Here is a 25,083-nt window from a genome sequence, read left to right as displayed (position 1 = left end):
AAATTGTTTACAAAAATTTCCGAAGTTTCTACGAGTCATTCAGAATGTGAAGTTGGTATAGTTTCTCAGTTTTTCTGAAAATTATCTGATGAATTGTTATTTATCTTCAGGAATTTCATGGAAGTGTCTTAATTTCTATGCAGAAAATTAAATTTGTTAGATTTATGGCACAACCTTGATAATTTTTAAAAAATTTTAAGTTTTCATAACTTTAGTTCCATAAAAAATATCTGTTTACAGCTGTGTCCAGATACTTTCAGCTGCGTTTCAGAATAGTTATCTTCAACTGTATCCTAATCAATTCTAACTTTTGCGCAGTTTTCCAAACGCGGTACAATCACAAAACACGCAGATTATTGATGCAAAATGAAGTACTGTAATTAGATGGACAAGAACTCGGAGTTTTTGTGATTTTCAATAGAAAGTGAACTTCTGAAAGAATGCGCGTTTTTTCAGAAATTCCATAAAAATTCATAATATCCCTGCGATATTGTGGCGGAATAATTCAAACTTTTCCTGCAGAAATTATGCAACGAAATTTTTTTTCAGGAATGTCCGAAAATATGACATATTTCTGAGAAATTAGATGAAAAAATTATGAATGTTTGTTGAAACCATCGTGATTAGCGATAAGAACGGTCCAGAGTCGCGAGAGATTATAAATAGCGTAAAAAGTTGCGTAAAAAGGTTGCGGTAAACACACGGCTTGTTGTTTAGTCGTGAAAGAAGAAGCGCAGTTTGTGTTCGTTCGATCAGGGGAAGCAGCGGAAGCCTGCAGTGGACGTAGAACGGCATAGGCGTCGAAGCGAATTTCCGCAGTTCTGTATCCCGCTCTCGCGTTGGCCGCAAAAACGCTCCGTAAAGTCCGCGCCAGTGATCGAGGGATCTTTCCACGGCCGGGGTTCCATGCTCATCTTCAGTCTGCCACGCGGACGCCACGGTGAAGTTGAACTGCTGCGAACGAATTGTGAATTATACGTGTGCGGCTGCAACCGTGACTGTGGCATGCTCTGATTATGATCAAATATGAAACAGGGAGGCATTTTAACAACGCGGGAATAAATCCATCAATTTCATGCTAAGTCCTCGCTTATATCTCATCGAGTGATATTGAGTAATGCATTAATTCAAGCATGTGCCGCCGTTATTCGAGACCTTTACGGGATAATATAAAAATAGCAGTGATTACTCGGTATAAGACTGTAACACCGTATTATGACTGACGCTAGAAACCCGATATCTTTCTCCTAATTCCTATTTCCTGGTGGGCAAATATTTATCGCCACCTTGTAATTAAATTCTGTCACAGATTTTGAACGCACACTTACAGGCTTTGAAAAATTATTATAAACTCCGGTTATCCACTCCAAAAATATCGGAAACATATTTTGAATGAAGATATAATTTAGTAATCCCAGTTTTTCAACATAAGGTGTAAGGCATCTCTACTGCAATTTTTCTAAGAATCGGTTAATAAAAATTTCGATTTAAAGAGTATGTAATAGTCTCTCCTCTACCGGTCAAGTTGTGGTTTTTTCTGGTGTTAGTATTGCATGGAAGTAATTGCTGCGATAGTTCGTTTGACTCCGTATTCGTTCTAAACTCCCGGAAAGTTGCTTAGAAGAAACTTATACTTCAGGGCATGTTATATCGTTCTATTCTTACCGACCGAGACATTTTCGGTTTTTGACAATTATAGTATAATCCACAATCCAGAATATTTTCCGAATTCTATAAATAATAAAGATTGAAATGATTATTTATTGCATGCAATGCTCACACCATATATGCTCAACTAATGCATCTGCAATAGACAGGGATCATACAATACAAAAATGATTTCATAAGTAAGGGCAGAAAAGAAGTTGGATATGATTCCGTTATTTTCTTGTCCCGGTCAGATATGAAATCGTTTCAAAAGTCAAGGGAAATTAATAGGGTTTATGATCGCGCTAATGTCGTTGATAAAAGTTTTAAAAACTGATGCAAAAATACAACCAGTAGCAAGTGTATTTGTAGTGTTTCCATTGATTTTCCGAACATTCGTCACGCTTACACAGCGCGATCTTAAGCCCTGTAATTTCGCGTAGTTTTTCAGAGGTATAGTTGGTTTGGATAGGAAGGAGTGCGAAGTTTCTCTCTGTGTGAAGTACGATTTCCTGAATTTGTCGGTAAAACAGGAAGGTCCAACGTCACGTTTCTCCATAAAAGGGTTGGCAGGCAACTAGATAAAGCTCGCAAGCAGCAAAGAGTTATCCCGTGTGCAGACTCAGGTTCTTCGCGCCGTTTTAAGAGCTGGAACGTATAGCGAGGTTGCGGCGTCGCGCGTTCACTCTCGATTTGCAAGGTGCAATACGGTGGGAAGTGGCGAACACAGGCGCAGCGAGAGAGAGTGTGCAAGTGGCGGGGTATACGAACACAGATTTGGCCGGCTCATGGCGAGGTAAGCCGCGTGCACACGCGTATTAGTTAGGTGACGGCAAATGAGGAGAGGAGGGAGGCATTCGCTCGACAGTGTGTTTCTTCCGCTATATAGCCGTGAACACGCTTCTGCGATCGGGGAAGCTATTCACACAGAGGTGAAGCGACAGCCGTCCGGCTGACGACACAGCGCAACGAATTTCAGCCATACGGAGTCGGTGGCGATGGAAGACTAGACCGACCACGTGTTTACTCGAAGCCGCGCTGCAGACGAGGCAGGTGTTCGTCTCTACGTTTTTGACATACACAAGGCTGCTTGTAGAAGATTCATTATAAATGTGACGAAATCACCCGCGCTTATTGAACCAAATACCTAAAATACGAAACGCGAGACCCGCGAGCTTCGGAACGTTTGAATTTCAAATTTTCAACCGTTAAACTTTCGCCGATCGCTAAAATGCCGGACAAAGTTGGACCCGCGGAACAGCAGCCGCTACGAAAAACCCCGAGTTCGGATGACGGAATCAGGTTAAAGAAGGACCTCGGATTGCTCGACGGTGTTGCCATAATCGTCGGGGTAATCGTTGGCGCGGGTATATTTGTTTCACCCAAATCGGTTCTCGAACACAGCGGAAGCGTTGGTCAAGCTTTGCTGATATGGATATCGTCTGGGTTCTTATGCCTCATTGGTGCATTATGTTATGCAGAATTGGGTGAGTTGCATTCCCTTCACTTTTTTACTATCATAAAAACTGTTTTACGTGTGGTCAAGGGCCGTAGGATATCTAATAACACATTTCCCCGTTTCGATGGGAATAGTTAAAATCGTCAAAACGTGCCGCGATAATTAATCGTCTGCTAGACGGTGAGAAAATTTTTTCAACTAGGCAACCCTGGATAGTTATACTCGTAAATAATTTTTTTTATGTAGAAACCATTAGAATTCATATTTTTTAAACAGTGAAATGCAATTGTCACGATGTGGAGAATACGATGGTATTGTCTCGGAGTGAATATTTCAATTTTCAAAAACTCAGTACAAGGCAATACAAAAAGAAATGTGAAAAATTAACAAAAATAATCTTTTTCTTTTTTAACGTCGGTTATTTATGCATTTCAAGTAATAAAACTCGATCCTAAAATATCTTGATCTAAAAATGTGTTTCTACAAGACTGTATTGGTGGTTTCGCTACGTTTTTGAAGAATTAATTTTTTTATTCGTAGTGATTATATTTTTGGTCGTTCGATTTATCGTGGTAATCATCACATATTAACATTTTGAGGAATATAATTAGTGAAACGGAAAGCTTTCATTGTCAAGTTTTTATTACCTGTTAGTACATAATTTAATGAATAAATTCTATTGTTAAAAAATATACTTGGTGTGTTCAATAAATTCAAAAATATATAATCTTTGGTATTATATGTTTATTTTTCTGTTTTCAAAAATATTGCAGTACGCATACATGAAAACAAGAATATTAAATTCGTGTCTATAACAGTCACAATAATTAATTAATACTATAAAAATTCATATTAAAATGACTTGATTTTAAATTGCATTTGTACAATAAACGTTATACGTAATATAGAGAGTATAGAGACGCTTATTTGTGTAGTGGAAAACGATGACCACCCTTTGCTTACCGTTCAGTTTTCTTCCTAATTTTTTCACGTCTAGTCAATGCCGAAAACAATTATTATATATATTCGTCTAATATGTAAAATGTTAAACCCGTTTTCGGCCTATTTATTAAAGCCGATTATTAAAGCATATAATCCCCGCCCTTCGAAAAAAGCCTTGGGTATTAGTGCTCAGGGTTACTTCCAGACGGTTAAACAATCTAACAAATCTGATCAATATCGATTTCGAATTTGAATTCTGCGTAAACTATGTGTAAAAAGAAATCAAATAAGGTAATTTGTCAAGAGGGTAAAAAGTTGCATACATTCACACTGGAGTAGCTCGAATTTGTTCAGAATTAAAAAAAAAATTGTCATAATTTTAGATCAGGAATCTGAGGAGTGGAGGGGCAATTTTTTCGGCTGGAACTTGGAGAATCATCGGCAGCTGAGTTGTCGTGTCTCGAAAACTATCAGATTTAAGACAAAGTGTTACAAAAAAAACCTCAAACTTTTGTACTTGCTTTTTAACGCAAAATAAAAAATAGTCAATCGCGTCTCTCATCTCGTCTATACGAGTTTTTCGCTGTAAAAAAATGCGGTATTTGCGCTGACCAGACCATATTTATTATCTATACATTTATTTTTTCGTGATAATTAGATATGACATGCCTTGATTGCGTAAAGTAATAATAATGCTTCGTTTTTCAATACGAAGTTTTTATATTTGTTTTCAGTCAATTTTACACGTCGAAACTTTTCGTAACAGGAAATATTCAAACAAATTGTACCACGTACCATTCGCACGTACGATTGTCGAAACGTATTCAAAATATAATACTTTGCGTGACTTCGATACGATGTAAACAAAAACTCCAGACGATAAATAAAACAAACAGCTTAGTAAGCTTCACACTGAGTGTATAAAGGTGAACAATTGTTCTACACGAACCTGTCGATATTTTTTTTTCTTTTGTTCTAATCTCAACAGTGTTGTGTGCGAATATAACGTACGAACATTTCCAGCAACTGCGTGTTTCAATTTCTTTTCATTTTCCCGGCTCCGAAAAGTTTTCACGTGTAACAATGGCTAAATATAAAGAAATTCGTATTGAAAAACAAGCTATGATTATTACTTTACGAAATGAAGGCATGGCATATGGCAATATCGCAAAGACAATAAATATATCGATAAATATGTTCTGGTCGACGCAAATCCAATTTTTTTCTTTACAACGAAAAAGTCGTATAGATGAGGTGAGAGACGCGATTGACTATTTTTTTTTGCGTTAAGAAGCTAGTTCAAAAGCTCCAAGTTTTTTCTTCTTAATACTCTGTCTTAAATCTGATAGTTTTCGAGACACAGCAACTCAACTGAAGGTGATTCTACAAGTTCCAACCGAAAAAAGAATTGCCCTTCCACTCCTCGGAGTCGCGATTCTGAAAAAACAATAATCTGAAAAGCTGTGAATTAATGTTAAAGAAAAAAAATTTATGGAATTGTCGCAGCAAATAACTTTGGAAAAATGGAAAATTTCGGTCAACCGTTTTGCTGAGAAAATAAAGACAAAAGAGCACTGAACTCCCTGGCATGTTTGATTTGCTTGACATGGAATTATCTGCTTTACAAATAGAGTTATAATTATGATCGGTGAAAATCCACATGACTCGTTTGCGTTATTAACAGATCGACTTATAAATGTTTGATGTCTGATTGCAGATGTAGTATTGATACAATTAGGTACACTAGCTACGGCTACGTATCTACGTGCAATGGGAACAATAAGAAAATGAAAACAAGCGAGCGCGGAGATAATTTTATTAATTTCGAAGAGAAATCCTGACTTTATCAGAATTTGTTTAAACTTGGTGGAATGTTAGTGCTAACTGTTGATAATTTGAGGAATGTCTTTCAAACTTTGAATGCGCAATATTTGAAGACCGAGGAAAGAATGAAATGAAAACTCGAAATTGATGAAATTTCAACAAATTTTTCAACTATCACGGGAAATTGAATCCCAAGTGTAATTTTCTTTTACCCTAAAAGTTGAAACCATTCAATCGATCACATTGTATACGTTACCCTAGCAAAAATTATTTTCAGAAACTTCAATAAATACACTCGGAACGTGAATTTCTAACAGTTTCTCGGTTTCCTCGAATGATCTCTGACAAATTCAAATAATTTCTAAGAACATTATTGTAGAAATATCTTATTTTAAATGCAGAAAGTTGATTCCTGCAGATTTGCGGAAATAAACCAGAACTCGAATTCTTTGACATTTTTGACACAAGATGAAATCCTGGAAAAATATGAGTACATTTAACGCAAATATGGTTTACGCGTCTTTTTTGACTGAGTAATAATTTCTGTGACAGTACAAAAGAAAAGCGTCAGAGTACGAAAAAGGGCAATGTTACATTCTAGTGCTACTTCATGAAAAAAAAATTTGTCAACTATACGTTTGTTACATAAAGTATCTTACGTACCATGGAGGCAAAGTCCTTTTCGTCACGCGTATTTGCAATATTTGCCTTCGACTCGTATTGCAAACCTAACGCTGACGATGAGTGTAAAAAAACCTACTTAGCCTCTTTGATGCACAGTCTACTATTTCTTTAGAAATTCATCCGATTTTACTTTGAATTAGACTTGGTCAAAAATAGTCGGAGGGACAAGTAATCGAACTTTTTATGATATTCAATAGAAATTGAACTTTCGAAATGCTGAATATTTTTTTTTTTTAAACTCTCCACAATTACTTAAAATCCCACAGATATTCTCAGAATACTTTAAACATTTTCAAAAATATTTTTTTAAATCTTTGGAATTGTATGGATTCGTGATATGTTTCTGAGATTTTTTATTCGCTAGGGCGAAAATAATTCGCGATGAAAGACGCCGAAACTTTATATCTGCGGGTGACAAATAAGACGGAGGATTAGCTGTGGCGTATAAAGTGCAATAAAAACTAGCTGACACTAATTGTTTCAGAATGTAAGAGCAATTACAATTATTTAAGTTTTGTCTCATCACCACGAGGCTGAAGTTAATAACGTTCATGTATCGAAGCGTTGAAAGAAAAATTACTACGTTGCACCTTTGGAATACCTGTAGAAGTTGAATTTCCAAAATCTAAGTTTGTTGATGCTGTATTAACAGTTTATACTAAATTTCAAGTAATCCTAAAATTACAAAATAACGACTTTATCCAAAGAGGCATCGTTACAGTAACGTTACAAAATTCAGCCTGATTCTTCAGCACGTTAACGGCAGTGGAACTCCCAGCTTTCGAATGTCACTTAACACGTCATAACGTTGTTCCAGGGACCATGATCCCAAAATCCGGGGGTGATTATGCCTACATCAGTGACGCCTTCGGACCTTTACCCGCATTTCTCTACCTTTGGGTGGCCCTATTTATTCTGGTTCCAACAGGCAATGCAATAACCGCACTCACTTTTGCGCAGTACATTTTGCAGCCCGTTTGGCCCGATTGTCCAGCTCCATATCTGGCAGTTCGACTTCTGGCCGCCGTCATAACATGTGAGTTCAAAAGTTAGCATTTCTATCGACGAGAAAATGCCCACGCTTTAAACCCTTTCAGTCACCCATATTTCAAGTCAATGTTTTGGCCTGAATTTTGATACTCGGGCGATTCTGGGGTCGCTGATCACGAATCTGAAGTCGGAATTTGATCATTTCTAAATCCAAGATGGCGGATCCAATATGGCGGATCCAATATGGCGGATGTGAAATCGGAAAAAACTATCTAAATTCGATGATTCTGGTCGAAACTTGTTACTCGGGGGCTATTGGGGTTATAGGAAGTAACAAATATCATTTTAAGTTGTAAATAAACTGCGATAAGGTTAGGATATGGACATTTTTGAGGTAGGACGCTGAGCATCCCCCTGTGACTTGAAGGGTTAATCAGTACTAAACGGTAAAACAGATTAACACAATTTATAAGATGAACCTGAAGCTGGCAGCCAGAGTTCGCCACCAATGGTGTTGAACTTTTTGGAAATAGAAAAATGCAGTTCGGTTTTATCCTCACAATTCTATAAAAGTGTTTGGGGGTTCAAAGTATTTTGAAAAATGTTGGTTTTCGGACTTTGCTACCTTATTCGAATGAACATTAGAACGTTTGGCTGCTGATTCTGGCTACCAGCTTCAGTCTCGTTTTGTAAGAACGATCGATGCAGAAGAAAATCAGACGCGAAACACGTGCCCTTGATTTATTTAAACATTTTTGCACTACCCCCAAATCTGACTGCCCCGCAAATCCGCTAATCAATTACTGGACCGACTTGAATTGATTCAACGAAATTTTCATCAACGCTAATTTAAGATTGGTACACCGAATTAGCCACTTCAATTTGTAACTGCTGCATCGTTACTTTTTATATATGTATATATACTTATTGTGCCGATAAAGAATGTCAAATGCCAGTCATTATTCCGTTATTTATTCAATAAAGGATTTAATGCCAGCCCTTTAAACGGGTCGAAATAAATTGTTTGTAATCGATTATGATAATTGAATCTCACAGCAATAGTACTCTGATCATTCGAGTGATTACTTTTGAAGATTAACGATCCAGTTGTAGCATATGGAATAAGTTGATGTTTCATTTGGTTCTTCTTCTTTCGAAAATATCTAATGAATAAACCAATCTTATTCAAAATTTAATCAGTTCTAAGTTGAGTAAAACCAAATTAGTTAACGAAGTCCCCTCAAAATAGGTTCATTCATTTTCGAGTTAGCGTGGGACAAAAACACTTCATTTTCATGAATGGATGAACGACTGGACTGATTTTACTAGAAATTGAAACAATTCTAACAATAAGCCGAATGAAGGCAAATTGGCGGGTCACATCCGATCTAAATTGGTTCATTCGTTCTCAAATTATCGTGGAACAAAAAATATGTGACACACACACACACACACACACACACACACACACACACACACACACACACACACACACACACACACACACACACACACACACACACACACACACACACACACACAAACACACAGAGCTGCACAAACATTTTGAATTGTAGATCAATTTCAATATTCGTGAGAAATAATGCTTTAGAAACAATCTAAACTGACGTTGGTATGTGAAACTGTTTTTGAAATGAGATTTTTTCTAAATGCACGGCCAAGGCTTACTGACAGCGATAAATTGCTACAACGTGAAATGGGCAACTCGGATTCAAGATATATTTACTGGAACGAAGATCTTCGCACTGCTCATCATAATCGTCGCTGGATTAGTGTGGCTTTGTATGGGAAATACTGAAAATTTTCGCCAACCGATGGCTGGAACCAACACTGATCCGGGGCACATCGCGTTAGCAGCTTACGCAGGATTGTTTTCCTACTCTGGATGGAATTACCTAAACTTTGTCACAGAGGAGCTCAAAGATCCATACAAGTAAATGCCCCATAATGATTCTAGAAATTTACTGCACGATTACGTCCTCAAATTTCTCATCATTTTTTCAAAGGGATTTCCTCAGAAATATAACCTACACGTTTCCGGATGTATCTGAGAAAAATTCTATTTTATTTCTGCATGAAAAATTCGAATCAATCTGATAATATCTGAAGAATTCCAGGAAATTTTATGTAGCTCATGAAATTTAGACATCTGTAGAAGAATATTTCCGATGAAACTAAAATTTTGAAAATTTTTCAAACATTTTCAAGGAATATCAAGTTAAATAAAAAACTAAAAAACTATCGAGATTTACCTACTGAATAAGTTCGTAGAAAATTCTGAAAATTATTTTATTTTAACTATTGTGGCCAGATAACTGACCACAACTTCAGTTATGTTAAGATTCGAGGGGCATTTCCATATATAATTTCTAATGAGAGTATATGACCGTTTTATCACGGTGAACGATTGTTTTTTTCTTTTCCAGGAATCTACCTAAGGCGATATGCATATCGTTGCCATTGATAACAATAATTTACGTCCTGGCAAACGTAGCCTATTTCGCAGTTCTGACCCAATCCGAAATTCTAGTATCGGATGCTGTCGCGGTGGTGAGTTTCATTTTTCCTCAAACTTTTGATGCGCAATAAGTGCATAGTCTACAATCTTTAGGTATGAATCAAGCCTCGTCAACGACCCTCAAATTATTATCGCATGTTTTAGAAATTTGGGAACAAATTGTTGGGTGTGATGTCTTGGATAATGCCATTCTTCGTAGCTTGTTCGACGTTTGGAGCCCTGAATGGCGCCATCTTTGCATCCTCTCGGTTATTTTTTGTCGGCGCACGAAACGGCCACCTTCCAACTGCCATTGCCCTCATCAACGTCAACAATTTGACACCCATGCCGTCTCTCATCTTTCTTGTAAGTATGGTTAATATGCGCATCAAAACTGAAAAATATCGAAATACGCCACCTGGTGTTAGAAATTTTCATATGCTAAGCAGGCCGTATTTGATTATTGAAGTGGTTTTTTAACGTTTATTTCACTCTTTATCAACTAAATGTACCGAAACAAATGTTGGCAGCTTACCGGACTTTTCTCTTCTTTTTTATTCGTTTAATTTAGTTAAAACTGGGGATCAACCGATCAGCTGATCACCCAGTGCGGCGCCATGTTGCTCTAGCCACGCTCATACTTTCGATGTTGTGACGACAGTCGGCTGGAAAGAAATTTTTTTAAACTACCGTCGGTATCACCAGGCTAAATTTTTGTTCAATTTAAAGATATTATGTATGAGATTGCCAAAAATTAATTTACAAACAGAACCACGTGATACTGAAATGCGAAGGATTTTACTTAGGATCAAATTTCGCATACATAAATAAAGGCACTAAGTAAAAGAATTGACAAATAGGTGACAATCGTCATGATATTTGTCAGAAGTTTCTTTAAATTAGGTAAAATTATTTAAATCAGGTTAAATATTGACTACGAGTTAATTTTTATTAATCAAAGTTTTCAGGGCCAGTATGTCAAAATGAGACGGTTAACGTTTATAATTAGAACAAAGTTACAGCTCCTTGCTTCTACTTCAAGATGCAAAAAGATTTTTCGATTTATCGTCAATGTTTCTTGAAATAGAAAGCAGAATTTAGTACTAGGTCTAATCGTGTTTAACTGAACTGCACTATATTCACTAACGAAAACAAATATACGAGCGGAAGAGTTGATAATGAACTCCCCTAAAGAAAGTAGCATAGCGTATAATGTAAAAAAATTTCGGGAAATTGCATCACTAATTAGAATTTTTAGTTGATTATACATTCCAGTTACAAATAAATTGTGGGCCAAATATATTGAAAATACGATTTGTATTTTGTAATCCCGATGAAATAAAATACCAATCACACTTTTATTTTTTAATTAAAAAAAAAACAAAGTTTTTTATTTTGTGATTGGAGCGGAATCAAATGTAAATTACACTTCTAATTAATGGCCAATTGCAGGTTTATCATAATATTTGCAAATAATTGTTGTCTTTATTCGGCTGGTAAAAATTTTCAAATATAATTCACATCTTCATTCGATTCAATTACAATTATTTGAAATAATCCATCATTGCATGAAATCTGAAACTTCTTGTGTTTGGTTATCTACGGAAATATGCGCATATGTACGACTGTATCTTAAGACGACTGCGGACGCACAATAACGGGTACCAACTCATCCTTCACTCTTATGAAGACATACCCAAAAGGGTATGGCGTGCTAGGTGGTTATTGTTATTAATAATCATAATAATAATGTTGAACACAAGTGTTGTTTTTTATTTACTTTGCTCACGTGTCAATTAAACAAAGTTCCACCAGATCTTATAATGATTGTCATCTATTTGTCTATTATTCTACTTAGTTTCATCACTGTCGCGTTCGAATTTTTATCCTAATTAGTGAAATCGTTTATATTTTATTATTGGTACAATCGTCGGTTGCGTCAAATATGGGTGGTTGCGATAGTTCTGTTAGTGAAATTGATTTTTCGTATTTTTACGTGATTCTTTGGATCACATAGACATTTCGGCATTTCTGCCGGTCAATTAAAAACTTTTCTTAAAAACTATTTAGCAATCATTGGCGGCAACATTGTCAACCAATTCCAACATTAGAGAAAGAAAATGACAGATAATCAATGAAAATTATCAGTTTCGCGTAAATATCGTCGGTGCATAGTGGCAATTATGTAACAGCGATTGGCGCATGAGAAGGTTTAATCCCAGGGGTTGATTACCCTTGGAATCTAACTGTACACCACTCACGAAATCTTTCGAAGCACCTGGAATCACCAGAAATCATGCAGTCATGTACACGCAAACCGATAATTGTTTAACCCTTCTATGGAACCAAATAAGATGTAGGCGACGATTTAATACATACAAAACTGCACATATTGTATTGCATATGTTGAACGTCGATACCGTAAGAATTCTATGAAAGCATCAAGTTAATAGTATGGATCTTGACATGACGGGGTCCAGTAGATCAAGTTTATTGAATAATGAACCACTTGAAAGGACATGACCTCCGCCTTAAACTGCAAGAACGGTTCTTGCGTTAGAGCAATGACAACTTTAATACTCAGCAGTCTATGCAGATATTACACGCTCATTGTAACGTGAGATTAAATCACGTATGAGGTTTAGAGATAACTAACCACTGCGCAAGAATCTACTACACAAGCACGTGTCCACACGTAAACATTCTCGTGTTATGCAGGGTAAAAATTTCACAAGATCAAAAGAAACAATTTTGCAGAATTTTTCAAACTCTGCGTCTTATCGCTTGAATCTTTTAGCCTTGTCACTATTTTGGCGCTCATGCGATTTGTCACTATTTTATTGTTTTCGTAAATATTACTTGGGTTAGGTTTGAGCAATATGGCGTCGTATCGAGCAATCAGCTGACCGATTTAGGTGAACTTCTCAGGTATTACGGCTCATAAAACAACGTGAAAGTTCTCGGGCTCTCATTTTATGAAATCGAGCCAATCTGCAATAAAATATGTAACATAAACCACATTTATAATTTAATAACGTCCTAAATATGACGAATTCTGAACCATCAGCTCCCAACTTACGTAAACCGAGTTGTAAAGTATTTTAATCCGTGTCATTTTCATACCTACGGACAGCTCATCATTGCATATACGTTATTTACAACATACTGATCAACCTAATTGTAAGAACATTACTGCTATAAATAATTTTGAATAACGATCGTGTTTTCTTATCTCGTATTTTTGCACATGTTTTTCGGATTTATAGTGCATCATAACATTGGTTCTCCTGGTTATCGAGAACGTTAGTTCACTGATCACCTACGTCAGTTTTGTGGAAGCTGTATTCACTACATTGTCAGTGTCCGGTCTTCTTTGGCTGAGACACAAGTGCCCCGATCTCCATCGTCCGATAAAGGTGAATCTTCAGACTTACCAACGTAACACATAAATAACTCAAAAAACCATCTACAGTAAAACTTTTCTTAACGGACACTTCCCAATAACAGATTCCGCTTTACAAGGCAGTCTAAAAATCTCCAGCAGCACAATTGACACGTTAATGTTGTTCTGAATAACGAACACTCTTCAATAACGGACAATATTTTCAGTTCCGAAAGTGTTCGCTGCTGGGAAATTTCGCTGTATCACATTTCAATCGCTGACTTGGCATCAAAACTCATTACACTCAACCACCGTGGTTAGTTTAGTGTGGAAAGAACATTTAATTTCACGAAATTTCGATACACGATCCAACTACAATTCCGTAACTGTCTAAGCACATGCAAGCGACGCAATACATGCTCTAATCAGTAGCATTTCGTCTCTAATTGCCCACATTTTATTAATATATTGCATGATTGACCAACTTTGAGTTGAAATAGGCCAACTGCTATTTCAGGACTTTGCACACCTTCGCCATCACTGAAAAACTCATCATAGTTCACAGTTCGAAATTACAAAACTTCTGAAATACTGTAATTTATTTAAAAATATTTTCGATCCGAAACTATATGAATAATTTTAAAGATTGCTCTGAAATAATATATCCGGTCATACTTGTCAATCATATATCAAATTTCATCTTCAAACGTATGTAGTGACTAAACTATTGACTTTGCAATATAAATTCAAGCACTTTTTATACGACAACATTGTTACATGGAAGTAAAAAAGTCTTGCTTCTAAACAAAATACCCCGGTGTGCATGTAGCTGTACATATAGTGAAACTTCCCAATAGCGTACACATTTGAGACTGAAAATATTGTCCATTATTGAAGAGTGTCTGTTATTCAGAACAACGTTAACGTGTAAATTGTGTTGATGGAAATTTTTAGACTGTCCGTTGTCAAGAGGAATCCGTTATTGGGAGGTATCCGTTAAGAGAAGTTTCACTGTATGATCTTTTAAACAAAATTCTCAAAGATTCTAAAGTTCTCGGCATTTTTGGATTATAAGTGAAAATTGAATAAGAATCAAAGTGGACACAGTTGTAAAAATAAAATACCATTGATTTCAATATTATTCAGTATTTATAGTCAACTTGAATTCTGCAACATATACGTTAAGCAATTTTTCGATTTCCACGTCACAGGTTTACATTGCCTTGCCGATTGTATTCTTCATGATCTGTGTGTTCCTCGTTGTGCTGCCATGCTATGAATCGCCGTGGGAGGTTGGTGTGGGAACGGTACTGATACTATCGGGTATTCCGGTGTACCTGATTTTCATACAGTGGAAAAGAAAACCAAGATGGCTCGTCGCGGCGTCTCGTAAGTTTTCTTTTTTTTTTTGTTTTTTTTTTCACCTATTTTTACGCAAAAATAAATAATTTTTCTCGTAACTATAGTGAAAATTCGGATAAAATTGTTGCAGATGAACTGAACATGACTTGTGCGAAGATGTTCATGTGCGTTCACGAGAGCAAAGCCGACTGACGAAAGGAGAACTAAGGTAATATTTATCGAGAATTTTAATTCCGGGTTCAAGGAGTATTTGTACCTGTTCACCTAACTGAAATACCATCAACTATACCAAATCAACGATCGGCAATCGCGAAAGTGCATCGCGAGCTACAAGATTTAATATGTGCCTATTAAAGAAAAAATGGTATTTCTGCTAGAATTAACTTGACCAATGAGTATTTTCACTCAGTGTGTAACAGAGATATTTCTTCGAAACTGTCACTCAAACGGCAGATCAGACAATCATCACAATTGTTATACAAAAGTCGATGCGGATACCATATTTGATCTGACAACGAGAGTATCAGATTTTTGGATTATGAATTCTACTCTAATTTCTAGGCCTCTCTTCACTCCAGCTATGATTGAGTATATGAGCAGCTAACCTTTTCAGTTACAGAAGCCACTATTGTGGCACACTGTTATTCTTTCTTTTTTTTTCATTATATATTCCAAGCAAAATCCTGAATTTGGTTATTACCTGAAAACTGAATTGCATGACTGAAAGTGTTAAATGACACGTGTCGTATATTGTGCCTTAAATATTAATTTTCGTTGGCCTCTGTTGACGTTTTCAATTATAGAATCTCATATATTCAAGTGTTTACAGATAGATTATTTTAGAACACCAGTGAAGTAACTATGAATTTTCGACGATCTGATCTATTGTAAATTGCTCGAACGAAGGCCCGTTAGGTGAAACTATACGTCAGGAGCTCTATATTTTGGGCCAAGGAAACACTCCTACAAGTTTAATCAGTATCCACGAACTGACTCTTTGTATTCCATTGCACAGTGAAGGAAATAACTCTGTATACCGGGGATATCAGACGGCGCCTTTTGGCCCATAAAGTGCTTTAATAATTTAAGTAACTGTCGAAATTAGTGCGAACGTTTTTGCACATATTATTATACAAATGTGTATTATATATAAATAGGAACCCGCACAAGCAACGGGAAAATGCAAAATTATAAATTCATGTATAAATTAACTTGTTAAATTACTGAATGAAAACGAAATGTTGTACAGAAATATAATATTGTTTTAAATAAATTTATAGAAGACGCAACGGGAATCGATATAGGAATAAACAACGTAAACTCTACCACCTTTTACTCTTACGGTGTTTGAGTACATTTTGCAATAAAATATATACTTCCTATCAGTTTTTATTGGTTTAAAAGAACGATGTTCAAATGATTGAAATAATGATTATAATAATGATGCAGAGCAGAATCGTGAATGAATGAACAACGATTCAACTTTCCGGTTTTCATTCGGTCACGTATTTACTCTGTTCGTTTCGAGACGGGTATAATAATATTTATTTGGCACATATAGAACAGTGATATTTAGAGAAATATTACATGACTAGAGAGATTTATATAAACAGAGGTGCCTAAACATTTTCTTTAACAATTTATGTAACGGTTAAATACATATAAAAACAAGGAAAGCGTGCAATCGTTCGAAAACAATTGTTGCCACTTTCCAATTATCAATATTACATATTCGTGTGAATGTAATTTATACTTAAATATGTTTCCGAAGTACTATATTCCGAAATTTGTGTAACTGCGCTCGGGATCCCTAAATCCAAGAGACACGATCGTGTGACAGTAAATATGGCGTTCACCTTCATGGCCGTCGTATTTAATTATAAAAATGATTTTTTATCCCGAACTTTACCCTACACTAACTGCATATCACAAAATGAGAGTTGGAGAGTTCGCACGATGTCTTATGCGCCGTATTATTATTAAATTTACCTAAAACGATCAGCTGATTGACACTTCCGACGCCATATTTCCCTAACCGTGCCCATATTAAGGATCCCAATAATTATCATAGGAACGGGAACAGTTTCCTCTTGAGACGTAGTACGGAATCGGATTAGTAACGGAGAACAGTCTACAATCTTGTAAAACATGTACCTTACTGTAGATATGATTTTTTAGTACATCGAAAATAATCTAGCGAAGAACCAAAACGGAAATCACAATGATGTGTAACTAGTAAAATGGATAAAGTTTTTGCCGTCTCTTCTTTGATCCACTGTATTGCATAATCTATGAATTATCATACATACTGCAATTTGCGTATTCATTATAATTATGAATTCACTTCACATAAGCATGTTGTAATAATTGAGTAAAAAAACGTATGAGATATGGAACGTAACAAAAATATTTCGCGATCACGATGTATTTGTACGGATTAGAAACGTTATGACAACTTCAAATTGAGCAGTATAAGACGAGGGATTTAGCCCTCGGCTAACGGAGGTGTAACCCAACCATATTTTTCATGTGTTTTAACAAGACTTCTGAAAGACTCCTCGGCCGATCTTCGGTTGAATTCTTTATGGCTTTTCGTCTTCCTCGCGATGCGCCCCTGCAACATTTGACATCGAGGAAGTTGAATTATTGCTTAATGTAATCATGGATCGTACACACAATTATTATTGATTAAAAAATTACATTGTCGTCATTTGAATGCACAATTATTAATTAATTGCGAATTACTACGTCGTCTTGAAAATCCTTCGAGGTGCTGGAAAAACAATATTTGAATAATCAAGGGCTTCAAGAAGGTCGAATAATTGTGTGTAAGAGAAACTTAATTTCTATTTCACTCCAACCGTTTCAGCATTGTCGAAGATATATTTATTGCTCTTTTTACAGGGTATTTAATCGCGAGTGACTTTTAATATCTCTGAAAATATGACAGTTATGAATGTACAAAGTGAGACTTACGTTGCATAGTCTAGTTGTATATTTCTACTATTTCTAGTATTTTTTTTTTGATGAACATTTTACGTCCGGCAGTGACCCGGAATGCTACTTTCATCTCTTGAGCATGTAACCTAATACTTCTCTTGATCTTCTATCTCTCACGTCTTCTTGGACGCGCAAATAGTAGGAATGTACTTGTTCAGCTATCTGCAACCCCGTATTTCTCTCAGGCCTCGTTTCAACCTCTCTCCTTTCGACAATCCACTCACACTTCAACCAACACTCTTCCACGAAATTTCTCATCAGACACGCTCCTAATCTTTATTCAATTACAACTATACACAACAAGCAATCTAACATTTCTCATTAAATTACATTTCATGGAATATCAATAATCAATCAGTATCTCGCCAAGATCCTCATCAAATTAAGATCAAACCTTCGCGTGTAAACGAGGTTTAAGCGAGAATTAATCCGAACAAAACCGATAATCCATAACGGACATAATAAGCGTGGAATAAAGTCTTTTCCCAAAGACTAGAAAAGTTATTCAATCAATCTAAAGCATCGCAACTGTCTGATTTTCAAAACTTTTGCAAATCATCACTTATCGAGATCCAGAGTGTGGTTGTCGATGTTGAGCTAATATGGCGCCGCATTGGGTGCGTAAATAAATTGATGGGCATATCAAGAGACAGAAAACGTCATGCAAAGTATTGGATCCTTATTTAGTGATATTGAGTCGATGTAGATTACAATATGGGATAAAAAAAAACCACTTTTATCATTGATGCTACCAGATTCTGAATTTAAGAATCTCGCATCGCTGGGGCAATGAACATGAATGACTGATGAAAAATATTCTCAGAAAATTACAAATTATGATTTTTCTTTAGAAATTTATCAGTAATTTACCTGCATTTTTTCAGACAACATCTACTGAGGAAACTTCTATATTATTTCTGGAGGTTTAAATTATTCAAATGACATCTGAGAAACTTTCAGAAATTTTTGAGATTTTGTGGAAAAAAATATTAATGTTCCACTGAGATATCATTTCCATTTGAAATCTGAACAACCCCGAATTTTTGAGTGTTTGACTATTTCTCACCAAGTTGAGCTAGCAGTGAAACTCGCACCAATTTCTGAAGAAAAATCATATTTTATTAGAAGACCATTTTGTATCTCGCATCTGAAAAAATTTGTGTTCCAATGTTTCTACATATTTGCAAAGGGAACTGCCTTATAAAAACAAGGATGGATCTCTGAAAAAAATTAGATAATTTTGGGAAACAGCCTGTAATTAATATTTCTGAAATACAGCTGGGAATATCCGGACAAACATATAAAAGAATATTTCTTCTTTAAAATAGAATTATGAAACTTTAAGATTTTTCTGAAAATTTTCGAGGTTTTTCCATATTTTTACGAAATTTCTAGAGATTGATAAAAATTGTCAGAGACTTTTTTTTAGAAATACTGAGATATTGTCAGAAATTCACATTTTTAGTACTGTGCCAGGGATATAAACATGATTTTAGCATTTCTCTCCACATAGTCAAAAGGTAGAAGAAAACGAAAAAGAAGAATAGCACGATTCAAATATTCTCACCTGACCCTTAACGATACTAGCGGCAAACTGGGTGATTACAGCCTCTATGGTGTAGGCGCTGGCCCACCCTCGGGGAGTGAGAAGTTCCATACAAATGGCGCCTCCTTCCATGACAAATCCCTTGTCGATACGGGGTGAAATGACCCTCATGAAGGGTGGAGCGAACGGAAAGTTTTCGGGAAATATAACGTGGAGCAATATGTAGGGCACTTCAAGCTCACGCATATCTGCGGCCAATTCACTCTCGGGATCGACTTTGTGCAGCCTAACGTGCCACTCGAAGAGGTTGTCGTTCACCAACTCAGCGCTGAAGGCGGCATCGCGTCGATGCTGAAGCCTCTGAACCTCGCTGAGCTCTTTCATCAGACGTCGCAACCGCACGCCACGTTCCGGAACGGCGGTAACTGCTGTCTGCGAGCAGCTAGCCCCAGACTTTTTTGCTTTGAAAAAATAGCTGCTCGAGTGGCTGCTGCAACCTGGCATCTCCTGCGGTCCCGAATTCGACGGCGTAACAACGTCCGGCCGATGATGGCGACTCAACAAGTGACGCGACGGGGAGTTTGTCGGACCGCCACTCGCCCCGTCCTGTTCACTGATCTTCTCTGAGGTGCGGAACAACTTCCTGAATGCTGCGACAACCTTGTCCTTCGATCTCGTCGTCATCGTTGTTCTGACGATTTAAAGTCTGGAATAAAAACCATTCAGTCAGGTATTCGCAACAATTGTTTCAATTTCTAGAGGGTCACTTGCTCGGATATCAGGACTCCCGTATACACTTCACGAATTTTAAAATCTTCAGAATACGCGGAACAACATTTTAGGCGACTTCGCGTTACTTGAAATCAAAAAAGAATTCGTAGGACGCAGTGTCTGTGTTGAAAAAAAAGTTGCGATAGGAGAAGAAACCGTTTAAAAAGGCCCAAAAGCGTTGGTGCAAATAATGACGAACACAAGTAAATAGCATGTTTATTTTGCAATAGGAATGGTTCCAAGCAAATTCGAATATCACAACTTAAAATATCAACAATTTAAGAAAACTTAATATAATTGGAACTTTCAAAATTATTACTTCGGCGTTTTTCAATCGAATCTCATATTTCGGGCTCATTATACTGGATCATCGGATCTTGAAAAATTGTTTCAAAAACCATTACGATATTTTACATTATAATATACAAGTTATAACAATGTATAAATCTAATTGTTGACGAAAATCTGTTATATCGTACTTACAAAAATGCGTTCTCTATGTAAAGTAATTGTTTTTGGGACACTGCAAAAATAGAGCTTCGGAGTCCGACCTAGGACTTAAAAGTAATCTTTTTTGTCCACTACAAAAAAAACTTGTATGCCACACTTTGTTGAAAAACCGTGTTAAAATTAAAAAGTTCGTAAGTTTTTCTGTAGATACCGTTCATAAAATTTTCCATGCGACAATGTATTTGAAAAGCGTGGCCTTTAAAAAATAAAAGTATGGATTCGTAATATCGTTGTACCCATGTATTCGAATTATTGTATGCATGGAAAAGAATTTCGTTACATAAAGTATCGTGTGCACCATGGAGAAAAAGTCTTTTCCTCTTCGCATATTTTCAATATCTTTCTCCGGTTTGTGCACACGCTCGCATACCACTCATATGGCAAACTTACGATCGGCGTAGAAAGACCTACTTTGCCTCCCAAGTGCACAATCTACTTTTTATCCACTTTGGAGATACAATAATTAATAAAAATTCTTTCGGGCGATCTCTAGAGATCTTCGTGGTGAACAAACAACGTCCAACAACATCATAATCGGATCAGAAACACCAGAGTTTTATCATATCGAAAGTTCCAATCATCAAAGCTTTTCTCAAACTGCTGATATCTTAGCTTGTATTATTCAAATTTGCTCAGATTCATTTATAGAACATAGTTAAAAGAATGTTATTTTGCTCGTATTCCACATCATTGGTCCAAATAACAATGTTGGAGATTTTTCAATGGTTTTTTTCTTTCTTTAACTTTGGCCTCGGACGGTACCGCCCGTTCATCCTTAACCCCTTACCCTACGATTTAAGTTCGGATGGCGCGTGCTGTAATCAACAGCCAGTTCGATCACACGACGAACCATTCCACGTCTCTCACACGATGTTGCAGGCAAAAGGATTAAAATCAATTCACACCGTGGAAAGAGTGTTTTAGGTATATAATTTGTTGATAAAAATTACTAAAAGTATCTGTAAATTCATAATAGCTAAAGCGCACCATTATTATGGCGTCATTATTCAGTCATTCGCGCTGGCATGACACGTCAAAATTTGGGGTTCGTACGTACGCTTCATGGGTTGGTAATAATATAGTAACGCTGCAAGAATGACGCGAAAAAAGTCCCTTTTAAACAATCCTGAAGTTTACATCTTAAGAGGATGTGATAGTCCGTCATTACCGACCGCGTGAAATCTCACTTATTTTGACTTTTATTCGTTGACTGTATATTCTTCAGTCAACGTATTATCCAAGCCTATGCATCACTGATGTGAAAATTCCGCATGAATATAAAAAAAAAAGTTGTTTTACACAACAATATTGCCAAGAAAGGTATTCCTGTAACTTATTGCTGGAATAAATTTCATAGAATTCTTTTACATGAAACCAAAAAGTTTTTGGAAAGTTTTGTTCGGCATCAGACACAGAATCACGCAACTACGCTACATTGACCTTAGTGCTGTGTAGACTTTGATAACAGTCAAAATAAGTGTCATTTTACTCAGTTGGTAAAGACTGACTATGGCATCCTCTTAATAGTGGTATAATAATGTTATATATTCGTCTTAATCGTTATTTATAAACTGAGTTATTCTTCGATAACATTAGAATAGTTGAAGAGGAGGATTAACAAAGGCTGTGCCATTTTTTCACAAAAAAAGGATTCTTTAGAAAGTATATATTATATGCCACAGCCAATGTTGTGTAAAGAATTTTTTCTGAATGGCATGTACGGCCTTTCTGAATTCTTCTCTTCGATTTCGTGGCTAATCCAATTTCAAAACTCTAATACACTGTACGAATTGAAATGAATTCGAAACGCTCTGAACGCTATCACATGACATGATACTCATGTGACTTTGAAAAACTGTGCCTGTAACTGCGAGTGGTATGAAGCTATATAAAAATGATTTCCTCACAGGTCATTAAATACCCAAGTAGCACTTGACTCGAATGTCAGTTAAAAGTGATTTTGTGCCACTTAATTATTTAATTATTTTTGAGGAAATCGTCTTATAAACTTTACGTCACATCTGGGTGATAATTACACTATACTTCGAGTGGATTTAATATTCTCAAGATAGAATTAATCCGTGGACACCTCGGAAAAATTGCATATTCACTTTGTTGATCAATTACACTAGATAAACTTGTCGTTGATTTATTATCACAATATGTTAGAATAGCAGTAAGCATGAAGCTATCGCAGAAGACTCATCCACAAGAGATAACTGACTACTCCACCGCACATACCCGTTAGGTGCAGCTAACCTGAAATGCACATATGTATGCATGTATGTCCCTATAGAGCGCAGATGTATGTATGTATACACAACTTAAGGGGCTTTACCAGAAAGGAGAAAGTCTTTCAGACTGAAACGGTAGAAGTTCGACGAGAATCTCGAGTTATGGTTTGCCTTTATTAAAAGTTCAAAAGACTGAAAACAAAGAAAGCGAAGAATGGGAAGCAGAGTGTTGATTCTCATCCACCCGAAATTAGACATCTAAAACTGCATCTACGTATCTATATACCTATATATGTAACCAACTCGAGTTAAATTTAGACTGCATCCACTCGTATTCTTCATTTCAAACACGTATGGAAGTAGCTCACAGCAATTAATTTATATGCGGAATATGTTTACATTATTTGTCTTGACTCTCAAGAACCGTCACAAGTTCCGAACGGGGAGCATCGCGCCGATCAGTTAGAGTTTAGAAAAATATATGTCCGCCGAATGGGAGAGTCGGGATGAGGTGTGATGCACAAAGAAAACAATTTCGTTAAAATATTGCAATACTGGTGTGGACCACACGATACGGGTATTGTCATACGTTGAATACAAACGCGAAGAATAACTTTTCCGAATGAATTCACGAACCCTGTACACTCATAAAAATGTACGTGTAATACGTATTTATTAAACACGCGCGATACAGTGAATCGAGAACGACACTCACCCACTTCAACCTCTCCGATCAAAGCACCCCATCGGACTATTTAAGCAATAACGTCGATCCGGACAGCCCCGCAAAGGGGCGCAGTCTCCACCCTCATTGAAAACAGGATGAACTTAGAACGATGGAAGTCGAGGCTCAGAGTGCATGGTAGGAGAGTGAACAGAACGTGGAGATTCAAGCCAGGAGGCAGAATTGAGACTGCGGCGAATGGCGGAGGAGTGAGAGGAGGGCTGTAGTATCGATCCGGTTCCATTGTTGATATTAAATGGTTCTTCTTCCCGTGTCAAAGATCACCGTTTTATTGTTTTATGCCTCGATCAATTATTTGGACATCGATAGTACGATGACGATTGACGATCATGGGAATGTGCATTGGACGCGATATATTGATGCGCCATGTGAAAAGACTTTAGAAAATTATGTTAACTTAGCTAGTGATGCGGTATAATATGATAATAGCAATAAATACTTGAGTACTGTTGAATGATCCCCAGTTGCAGTAACTACGATATAATTATGGTGAGGCATAATATTATATGAAACTTTTTTCACCAATTTTCATGTAAGGAAGTGAAGATATGTTATGAATGAGAATGTTGAAGGAGGAATAGATTTTCTGGTGATCTTTATATTATATACAAAATAACTTTGCGGCTCAGAGTCGATTCGTAGGATTGTAGATAATTTATTTCTCCTTTTCGATAACTGGCCCCTCAGAAACTCAAAAGAAACAATCTGAGCATCGTTGGACTAGCAGCTGGAAAAATAGGACAGAAATGTACCGTTTTTGAGCTGTATTCTCGGTTCGGCTAATCGCGGCGACTTGGGACTACGTGCAATCGTTTTACCTCTCAAAATTAACATCGTTACAGTCAGAATCAATCGTTTCTAGCATTTTTCACAATCAGCTTAAATTTGGCTATAAACATTCAAAGGCATAAGCCTTCGTTTTTTTTTGTCTCAGAATCGATTTCTATGACCCTAACTAATTGGATGCTTAGGAACTCGTAAAAAATAACTAGAACTCGAGCCAAAACTTCGTGGGGTCAACAGCTGCGAGGACAACAGACTGTAGGAATTTTTCAGTTTTATGTAGGCTGTGATGTGTGATCCATTGCTTTTAGCAATTTTAGACTACGCACAACCGCAATTCCTCGAAAAAATATGGTAATATAGCGTCTACGTAACTCCATTTTAACGTTTTTCAAAATGTGATGCAAACATTTTTTCGACAGAATTAATTTGCAGGACTCTTTTCCAACTAATTGGACTCTCAGAAACTAAAAACAATCATCTAGAACATCATTGGATCAACAGCTGCGACAACATGACAAGATTTTTGACATTTTTTGCTGCACCGTTTGAGCCGTCAATTTCTAGTCACTAACGATTATGCGCAATCGTTTTTTCTTGCAAAATTACAAGCGAAATTCTTCTGAATTTATTATTACAAAACTGTTTATCGAGAATCGATATCGCGGAATCCTCTTCCATTAATC

General features: G+C 36.5%; 2 protein-coding genes across 5 annotated transcripts; one reads left to right on the top strand and one right to left on the bottom strand.

Annotated features, from left to right (window-relative positions):
- Window positions 1–905: 905 nt before the first annotated feature.
- LOC107223964 (large neutral amino acids transporter small subunit 1) lies at window positions 906–17,172 on the top strand. 2 transcript variants are annotated; one of them, XM_015663852.2, is made up of 9 exons: window positions 906–1,434; window positions 2,181–3,134; window positions 7,374–7,592; window positions 9,230–9,500; window positions 9,994–10,117; window positions 10,230–10,430; window positions 13,331–13,480; window positions 14,658–14,835; window positions 14,939–17,172. In XM_015663852.2, exons 2-9 carry the CDS (start codon window positions 2,879–2,881, stop codon window positions 14,998–15,000), a joined length of 1,461 nt encoding a protein of 486 aa, XP_015519338.1. In that variant the 5' UTR covers window positions 906–1,434; window positions 2,181–2,878; the 3' UTR covers window positions 15,001–17,172. The 2 variants fall into 2 exon arrangements, with proteins under 2 accessions (XP_015519338.1, XP_046586418.1); XM_046730462.1 differs by having other exon boundaries at window positions 906–2,443; window positions 2,537–3,134.
- LOC107223973 (ubiquitin-conjugating enzyme E2Q-like protein 1) lies at window positions 16,336–23,774 on the bottom strand. 3 transcript variants are annotated; one of them, XM_015663863.2, is made up of 3 exons: window positions 23,585–23,774; window positions 19,376–20,060; window positions 16,336–17,422 (listed from the first exon to the last, which is right to left on the bottom strand). In XM_015663863.2, the coding sequence occupies exons 2-3, from the start codon at window positions 20,036–20,038 to the stop codon at window positions 17,294–17,296; spliced, it is 792 nt and encodes a 263-aa protein (XP_015519349.1). In that variant the 5' UTR covers window positions 20,039–20,060; window positions 23,585–23,774; the 3' UTR covers window positions 16,336–17,293. The 3 variants fall into 3 exon arrangements, with proteins under 3 accessions (XP_015519349.1, XP_015519350.1, XP_046586419.1); XM_015663864.2 differs by lacking the exon at window positions 23,585–23,774 and adding an exon at window positions 23,156–23,287; XM_046730463.1 differs by lacking the exon at window positions 23,585–23,774 and adding an exon at window positions 22,672–22,856.
- Between the last annotated feature and the right edge of the window lie 1,309 nt (window positions 23,775–25,083).

The sequence above is a fragment of the Neodiprion lecontei genome, chromosome 2 (assembly GCF_021901455.1).
Source record: "Neodiprion lecontei isolate iyNeoLeco1 chromosome 2, iyNeoLeco1.1, whole genome shotgun sequence".
Classification (NCBI taxonomy): Eukaryota; Metazoa; Arthropoda; class Insecta; order Hymenoptera; family Diprionidae; genus Neodiprion; species Neodiprion lecontei.
Note: the sequence above shows the minus strand (reverse complement) of the source record. Positions and strands in the feature narration are given on the sequence as shown.

Bases quoted from the DNA above. Each gene is read 5' to 3' on its own strand.
- LOC107223964 (XM_015663852.2), top strand. From the start codon at position 2,879: ATGCCGGACAAAGTTGGACCCGCGGAACAGCAGCCGCTACGAAAAACC. The intron at 3,135-7,373 runs GTGAGTTGCATT...ACGTTGTTCCAG, and splicing joins ATTATGTTATGCAGAATTGG to GGACCATGATCCCAAAATCC. The intron at 10,431-13,330 runs GTAAGTATGGTT...TCGGATTTATAG, and splicing joins TGCCGTCTCTCATCTTTCTT to TGCATCATAACATTGGTTCT.
- LOC107223973 (XM_015663863.2), bottom strand. From the start codon at position 20,038: ATGACGACGAGATCGAAGGACAAGGTTGTCGCAGCATTCAGGAAGTTG. The intron at 17,423-19,375 runs GTGAGAATATTT...CAAATGTTGCAG, and splicing joins CTAGTATCGTTAAGGGTCAG to GGGCGCATCGCGAGGAAGAC.